This window comes from Scomber scombrus, chromosome 2 (assembly GCF_963691925.1).
Source record: "Scomber scombrus chromosome 2, fScoSco1.1, whole genome shotgun sequence".
NCBI classification, from domain to species: Eukaryota; Metazoa; Chordata; class Actinopteri; order Scombriformes; family Scombridae; genus Scomber; species Scomber scombrus.
Window position 1 is genome coordinate 8,693,656 of NC_084971.1, and position 9,233 is coordinate 8,702,888.

General features: G+C 38.5%; 1 protein-coding gene across 1 annotated transcript; it reads left to right on the forward strand.

The window, feature by feature from the left end:
• Positions 1-3,837: 3,837 nt before the first annotated feature.
• Positions 3,838-7,397, forward strand: ptger1a (prostaglandin E receptor 1a (subtype EP1)). The gene is made up of 2 exons (XM_062435727.1): positions 3,838-4,722; positions 6,288-7,397. The coding sequence occupies exons 1-2, from the start codon at positions 3,853-3,855 to the stop codon at positions 6,555-6,557; spliced, it is 1,140 nt and encodes a 379-aa protein (XP_062291711.1). The 5' UTR covers positions 3,838-3,852; the 3' UTR covers positions 6,558-7,397.
• Positions 7,398-9,233: the final 1,836 nt, after the last annotated feature.

The following is a 9,233-nucleotide window of genomic DNA, read 5'->3' on the forward strand; positions in this document are numbered from 1 at the left end:
AAAATGTGAAGCAATCTCATCGACTTGCCCACATGCCCTGGCCTTTCTGTCTAATGCTGGATTCCTTCTGTGGCCTTTAAAATCAACAACGGTCTGCTGAGAACTGAATGTGAATAAATTTACAATCTGCTGCTTGTGTTTTTGACGGTTACTATGTGTTTCACTGTTATATGGTTATGGTAGAAAAATGCAAGCATGCTAGAAGTGTTGCTGGATGGATGGCAAATAATCAATCATTTGTTGGTCCACTAATTCAGTCCAGACTAACTATTGGATGGATTGCAATGAAATGTAGTACAGATTGTACAGTATTCATCTGCTGATGGATCCTAATGACTTTGATGATCCGTCGACATTTTCTCTGTCACCAGATTAGTATTTTTTGCCTTCTTTAGAATGGACAGGTAATGAGGAATAAGTGAGAGAGATGGGTAACAACATGCTCAAGGTCCCAAACCAAACTCACAATGGGGATGTTGTGGTTCATGGTTTAAACCCCTGGTCAACCAAAGAGTCACAACAGTTTGGGTTTTGAATAAAACTGTTGGAAGGATTTCCATGAAATTTTGTTCAGACATTTGTGGTACACAGTGGACTAACTTTGGTATCCCTTCACTTTTCCTTTAAAGTGCTACCAGGAGGTTCACAATTTTTCAATGAAATATCTCAACAATTATTGGATTGCCAATAGTTAGAATTTAGTACAAACATTCACAGTCCCCACAGGATGAATTTAATAATGTGATCCCTGAACTTTTCATCTAGAGCCATCATTAGGTCAAACATTTCTTTGTTCAATACTTTTTTATGACCTAATTGCAAAACTAATAACATTACCAATAGCCTCATCTGTACTTTGTCTTCAGTCGAGTTGAGTTAACTTTATTGCCATTACAACACACATTAAGAATTGTCTGTTTGTCTGTTGAGCTCACAGTGCAACAGGTCAGATGGGCACAACATTTACATTTTGCCCTAATTAGCAAACGTTGAAATGGTGAACATGGTAAACCTTATTGTACCTGCTGAACATCGGCAAGTTGGCATTGTGACTGTGAACATGTTAACATGCTGACGTTAGCATCAGCACCACGCTGTCTGTGTGAGTTTCTCTGCCTCCAGTCTCTGTCGTCAAAGATGAGATGATCCAAACCAAATACGTTAAACTGTTTTAATTCAGCATTTCTCCTTCTGTTACATATGTTTGTATTTATCACACCTTAAACCTCTCTTTCAACAGAAGCACTTACACCACATAAAAAGATTTTCTCAGATTAACATTTGTATCTTTCGACGACAGCTTCAACTTATTACACTGTTGTCGATCCAATCTCCTCTGTTCTGCCTCTTTTTCGAGTTTTTCAAACTTATTTAGGCTTATGTGTCAGTGCCCACCTCTGCTCTCTTTCCTGTGAACCAACAGGCCCCATTTTCCAAACCACAATTTATGCAAGTATGCGTCCAGCTGGGTTGCCAGGTAAAATTAAAACAAACATGACCACCTGTCCCCAGTACGCAGAAAAAAAAACTAAAATCAGAGATGCATTATGCCTTCTCATGGTTTTCCCTCTCTGAATGTCAATCAAAGAGAAGAAAATTTGACATGTTTTTCATAATGCAGCTGCAGAGTCCTTGAGGAACATCTGGATTTCTTCCAGGGTGGACACGATTTTTCCAAACTTTTGCTGTGAGTCTCCATAATATTAAAGTGCAACTGCAAAACAAATAACTTTTTCTATGATCTAAGCTAACTTTTTTTTTTTTCAAACTCTATAATCTGACTTCCCTCATTTGCACTGGGAACATTTCTTCAGAAAAACTGAAACAAAAAAACCCCTCTAATAGCAAACTGATGAACAGCATCTTCACCACATGTGCAGGATCTTTGTGGATAACGGATATCTCAGAGGTTATTTCAAACCCAGATTTTCGCATTAAACAGCAAAGGAAAAAAAAGTAGCCTATGAAACTGAGTCTGTTTGCATAAACAAAAACCCTGAAAAGAAAACGCTGAACAATGTCTTCACCACGAACTGGTTACAGAGCACAAAAACACTGAGTCAGTTAACTGTTTCATGCATCCAATATTAAACAATAGTGACGTTAAAAAGCTGACAGTCGTATCTGTAATATCTGCTGCAAATGTAAGCAACTTTGGGGTACAGTATGTGCTGCTTAAAGATAAACAAGGATCATTTGAGACTTTTCAAGAAGTGTAGGTGACACACATGAAGTGAGTAACGCATTGAAGAGTGCTGTGTGAGCGTACAGTGAATGTAAACAGAGGCACAGTGCAGAAGCAGCAGCAGCAGCAGACGGAGGAGGGATGTGAACTTGAGTCAGGGGGCGCACAACCACAGAGACGCCCACACAGGCTCAAAGACGCGCTATAAAAATCGTGAGTCGGGATATCACTGACAGTGGGGAGCCTTTACTATCTTAAGCCACCATGCAACAGACACACCGATTCAGAATTGGAAAACTAACCTTTATTAACGGCATCGATGCGTTATTTTTTTAATTGTTTTTTTTTTTACCGGAGCAGTGGAGTTTATCAAAGGGAAACATGATTCCTGGTCATAAGAAAAAAAGACATTTTTACATCTGTTTGTGGATTTTGCTGAAATAGTTTCGTCGACGCATTGGAGTATCTCTATTTGACAAGGAAAACTATCTTTTAGTTGTTGAGCTGGACTGAGAAGGATATCTAAACTATATGGTGGTGAGTCATAACATTTATGTAGCCTAATTATACAAGAGAAGGAGAAAGTGGACTTTTAAAGACAATTAAGAGATCGCTTACATTTAAAAAGTGGTTTATATTTTGTTAACAAAAATCGGACAGTGATTTATTAAATGCGATATAAATAAAACCTACAGATTTATATTGTGATCCCAATTGAACTATTTTTATAAGTTTCATGCACAGCAAAACTGCACACTGCTCTGCAAACATCTGTGCTGTGCAAAACCACCATCTAACTGCAATTCTTCAACAATGGACAAACTGTTCAGTGAGAAAGTATCTTATTGATTAACATTACATTGGACTGCATGGTAATCAAATCTAAAACTGTCCAGAAGCTGTTTGTATTCTCAAAAATTGCAGCAGTCTCACCAAGCAGTTTCCTTTACATGTCAATTTAAAGAGCAAATGGTGATTTGTAAAAGTACTTTTAAAAAAAAAATGAAAGCTATACTACATAGCAGTGTGTTTTAAATTACTAATTAGGAGGTCTGTTCTATTCATGATCTGTGTTTGACCTCCAGCTAAAACTGAGGGACCTGAGTCCTCTGTGCATCCTGAAACAATGAGTGTCTTCATGCTCTATGTGATTTTGTGGTTTTATTAGATGAATTGTGGAACAAACGTGTTGTCAGACTTTTAGTCATTGATGAAAAATTTGTAGGTTGTGCTTTATATCTTTTAGAAGTTAGTTTAATCTGAAAAGGTACAAGTTAAATATATTGGTGTGTGACAACAAGTGAAAGGAAAATACCTAGATAAACTACTAAATGAAGGTGTTCAGAGCCTTTAGAGTACACCACGTCATAGAGTCTCCTGGTCTCTAGACGATACTCTCGAGATAAACATTTGGTGTTGGAGGTGGAGAGTGCTGTCTAACACGTTGCTACAAAAGTGTCAAGTGTCAAATTTAGTGACCCCTCATGCTGTGTATGCAAGAATCTGCGTTAATTATAATTCTCAACTTTTACTATTTTTTAATGATTCCAGTATTTTACTTATGTTGATCCAGAGCTGACTATAGGCTGCACATTTCATCTGCCTCTTCTGTCTCTTGCAGCCTCCCTTAGGTATCTTATGGACGTCCTGACCCTCAGAGCTCAGTGATGTTAGCTTTGAGTCACTACAACTCCTCAGCCTCCCCGTTCCTCCCTCCTTTCTCTAATGGCAGCGGAGAGATGGTGGAGGCCAGGGTGTTTGTTGAAGGGCTGTCGCAGCAGGGGAACTACACCTTGGTGCAACCCACCACCAGCGGCATCATTGTGGTTGTACTATCCATGACTTTGGGCATCATCTCCAACATTGTGGCCCTCTTCATCCTGGCTAACGCCTACTCCCTCCAGCGCCGGCGCTCCAAAGCCACGTTCCTTCTCTTTGCTACTTCACTGGTGATCACGGACTTCATTGGACACTTGATCCCAGGTGCCCTGGTTCTGAGACTCTACCTCTTTGGAGGTGTACGCCCGGAGGACTTTAACACGTCTGATGGGATGTGCCAGTTCCTGGGTGGCAGCATGGTGTTCTTTGGCCTGTGCCCACTCTTCATGGGCTGCGCCATGGCTGCTGAGCGCTGCCTGGGTGTCACTAAGCCGCTGCTGCACTCATCTCTGGTCACCACAACCCGCACTAAAATATGCCTCTCTGTCATTTGGCTGGCAGCTCTGTGCGTGGCCATGCTGCCATGTTTTCAGCTGGGCTCTTACGCCTACCAGGACCCAGGGACCTGGTGTTTCATTAAAGTGCTCAGTGACACTGAGGCAGTGGATGTAGCATTTGTGGTGCTCTTCTCTGGACTTGGTCTGACCTCCCTGGCTGTGGCGCTGGTGTGTAACACCATCAGCGGACTGACGCTGGTGCTTGCTCGGCTCAGGAGGAAGCCCGGCTCTCATCATTCAGCCAGGTCCCACGACATAGAGATGGTGGTGCAGCTGGTGGGGATCATGGTCACCTCATGTATCTGCTGGAGCCCTCTGCTGGTGAGTATCAGGATGTAAAATAAGACAGAAGTATACAATAACATCATAAAGAGATGGAGGCCATCACCTAAACACTGGCGCTCTTAGAGCACTTAAAATGCAATAAAAGATGTATTATCAGTGTAGGCCAGCTGCTGTATGTTGGTATAGACCAATACTAGCTTTAGTAAAAGGTGTTGGCTCAATATAATTTACAAACATAAGTGTTTTCACTTACGTTGCCTGGTTAGAGCTTCCTTCAGGGCTGTGTGTGCTCAGACTGTGGTTTGATCTCTCTGACCCTCTTGTCACTTTAGTTGCACCTATTAGGGGGGGGGACAGCTCACACTTTCTTATTAGTGCAGAGTATAGTGACAGCATGTCATTTCCAGCTGTTTCAACCTGACTATGTGGGCTAATCAGCCAGGGTAATTGCCCACATTTGGGGAAATGAGTATTATTTTATCATCATCAACAGATTAATCATACTACTGTAAAAATGTAAGACTGGTAATTGTAGTGTGTTAAACAGCCTCGGCATCGGCATATTTATGTGGCCCAGGGAGCCATTCAGCCCTTTTATTTTCCATCTCGGGGATTTTCATTTTTTATTTGACTTTGTGGTGGAAATAAGAATTATTAAAGAAATGCATTCAAATAAATCAGAAATAAATTACAATTCAAGACTAATAAATATATATTAAAATATATAAAATATATAAAATATATATTTCCAATAGAAAAAAAATACTGATTCTTTACACAAATAAAGCATCCAGTGTTCAGTCGACTTGAAAACAGGCTCTATCAATTACTGATGGCAGATTCTGCTGTATGCTCCCTCGAGTCAATACCTGAAGTATCAATACTACCGCACAGTCTTATTCTCAATAGCAACTCTATCATCGATAGGATCGACACCAAATCAGCTTGATTCATCACTTCTAGGCATTTGTACATTCCCCTTGGTGCATGCACTGTTTGCCTCTGTGCAGTTGTTTTTTGCATGCACGGCCGCCTCATTAGTTCAGAGAACTCACCTAATAAACATTTTTTATTTACCTTTAAAAAAAGTTTTGTGTTTTAACATGGTTGTGATCAATCAATTAAAATACAACAATAAATAGAAATGTTTAATCATTGGCACTCATTCACCTCAGAGATCGGGACACATTGCCCTCCTCTTCATCATAGTACATTAGTTTATATATTTATGCTGGTGATGATTCTGGCCCTGATATTACTTGGTAGCAAATTGAGAGTCAGTATTTGCTAATACGGTTGAAACAATTATTTTAATGCAATCATATAAAACAATGTTGTTGTATCCCTGACACAAAAAATTTGCTTATCCAGAGTATTCATTTGTTGTATTATATGAAATGAATAGGATCTCTTTAAAAAACTGTTATGTTGATGATATAATTGGTGGACGATTATATTTGAGTAATATTAGTTTTGCTATGTAAATGCAGTATTTTGGGAGACTGGCAGAGATCAGTGATCCCATAACGTCATGTCTGAAGTCTAAACTGAATCGCTCTTTTATCATATAATAATTGCAAGCACATGTTTCATGCCTGCAGGTCTTTGGCCTGATGTCCGTGATCCGCTCCTACACAGGATCCATTGGAGAAAACCTGTCCAACTATAAAATGCTGATGGTGATGGGTGTGAGACTGGCCACTTGGAACCAGATCCTCGACCCCTGGGTCTACATTCTGCTGCGTCGCACCGTACTCCGAAAAATCTACCTCATCGCTAAGTGCCAGGCGGGCCTTAGGGGTAATATATTAAGCCGGTGGGAGCCCACGTCCTTTCCCAGCTCAGAGAAAAAGGACGTCAGCCAAGTCTGAGCTGAAAGGAAGACTGATGTAGTACGCTGAGGCTGTACTGCATCACCAAGTCACTGAACATATGTAGGACTCAGAGTGCCAGGAGAGATCCACAAAGAAGCAGGTGGAGGGAACAAACTCTGTGGCTGTAATGGCAGGGTTGATCAGATTTTGCAGTTTGACATTTCTGGGCTGGTCCATCTTTAGAAATGTTTAATGGATACTATCAAAATATCTATTTCATACTCCATCAACGTTTACCTATGAGTTCATTTTCTGAGCTTAGAAATGGAAGCTAGCTAATGCTGTGATTTTGCACAAAGTATCATACATTTTCTACTGTTTAGTTATAATAAGTGAGCATTCCTTTCTGCATGTATCTCATGTGGACTACGGTCATCCATGTAAACCTTTTAATGGTAAAGGGCAGAGATGATGTAGGCAATGTGAACGCAGCACTAAACATATTCTTCCCTGAGAAACTCAAAGAGTGTTACATTTAGAGGGACAGAGGATTATTTGGTTTTATTTCTCAGTGTTAAGAAAAACGTTTGACTTGCTCTTAAATTCGATGAATGTGGAAGAACTGAGCTATATCAGTAAAACCATCAGAGGGAGCTCCAGAGTAAACCCTATCAGTATTTAGAGTGTATTTGTAATGTAAAGTACTCAGCTGAATGTATTTCATTAAGGAAGGCCAATGTTCAATTACTGTGGAGTTTATACATGTTTAATTATGCTTAAATATGCTGTGTTTATACAGTGCTTTATGTGAAATAATGTAAGATTTTATAAGTTAATACTTGAATTGTACCCTCAATTTACTGAGGACATGTAAAGAATGTAAATAAAGCAATGCAATGTGACATATAACTTTTACTCTGATGTTTTGTATTTATACATAACTAATAGTTTTCCTATGATCTCCAAACAAATCGGCTTGTGCTGAGAAGGATGATATTTATAGATATACTACACTGCATACAGTGGTGTAGGTGGCTACCTGTCATATATATACATATTATATATAATTATTCTGCTAGTTAAACAGTGTCTTACGTCTTAATCACACACCTAAAAATACTGACAGCACTCATTTGATTATTAGAATTTTTGCTATGTATAACCGCACTGTAGTATTTTGTCTTAAAAAGTCAGCTTTAATTTCCAAATAGTAGTAATACAATCTCTACTTTGAGTTCTGCATGAGTAGCTTGGTACGAATTTACTCTGATGAGTGATCTGTAGCCGTGATTTCCCGCAGACATTCTTCACTTCACTTTCTATAAATGACGGTGATGATGGATCTTAAAGGATTATTCACAGGTTCATGCAGATGATAACCTCTTGAATCAAGAACATTGTCGAGTAAATCATTTTGATTTAGTTTTTATTTAGTATCCAGCCAGTGAGCTGCTTCCACAGGGAAAGTGTCTAGGCTAGTAGTCTCACTCTCATGGGAGTAAACTTTAGATGAGGTGTGGATGCGATTTCCAGCGTCTTATTTTATCTGTTCCAGCTACATTCACATGGTCTGCAGTTGCAACAATTTTTCCTTCTTATTTCACAGGTCTGGCCAAAAATCCCATCTACCAATTGCCACTAGTAAAACACATCAAGTGATATTCAGATAGTCAATTTTATTGTGTTTCACTATGTGAAACTGCTCATGTGTGCTTGTTTGTAACTGGCACAAAATGTGTAACCCTTACATACTGTTCAGTTTCAAATCTGACCAGTTTTTACATCAAAGCACATTAAAAACACCTAAAACCCAGTTGAGGAAATATTTCTGTTGTATGATTTTTCCTAAAGTGGCAAATAATATACAAAAAAAAAATGAATTTCAACTTTACTTAATATTTTAACTTAATTTTTGCAGCTAATACATATTTTTGTAAATAGAGAATCTTCCAGGTTAAATTTGAGTTGCATTTATTTAGAAAACCAAAATCAAAAATCACCAATTAAAAATGTTGCTGCATTCTTCACATTCAATTTAAATATATAATTATGGCTGATGTGTTTATTCATGTATTTATTAATAATAGATTAAGTATTTATGAATGAAAAATAGATTTGTGGCTCAGACCGTTTGTATACAGACTAAGTGTGAGAGGATACTGTAAAGGATCAGAACATGAATGGTATGTGAGGGTTAACTTCTAAAGTTTAATAACTACTGCACCATAATAAAAACAACTCAGCTAATCAAGTTTTATTTTCATTGCGGAATGTCATGCAATGAAATTCTTGCTGCTCTTGCACATAATGGAAGAAAGAAAAGGCTGCAAGGCTTCCATTAAGTAACAATTTATTAACATTTAGAACTGTAGCCTTTAATCATTTTCATTAATAACTTGTTAAGTATAACTTAAGACCTGAGGACTTATCAGAAAGTGTAAAACATTAAAACCTTTATTAATTATTCATAATCATTGAAGTTTTGGACTGATCAGCCTGGCTTGGCTCTACACATCTTGTTGGTCTACTTGGTGGTTTGTTCAGGGTCAAACACAAAGCCTAGCCAGTGTGAATGCAGTCTCAGCATTTTTCAGCCAGATCAAAAAAACACAGCTTGAAAAAATGTTTTATAATTGTTGTTGTGGTCATACCAGACTGATATATTACAGATGTGTTACGTTCAGCTACTGAAACATTCAATGTTCTATTTTGCCTTTTTTGTTTTCTAGCTTC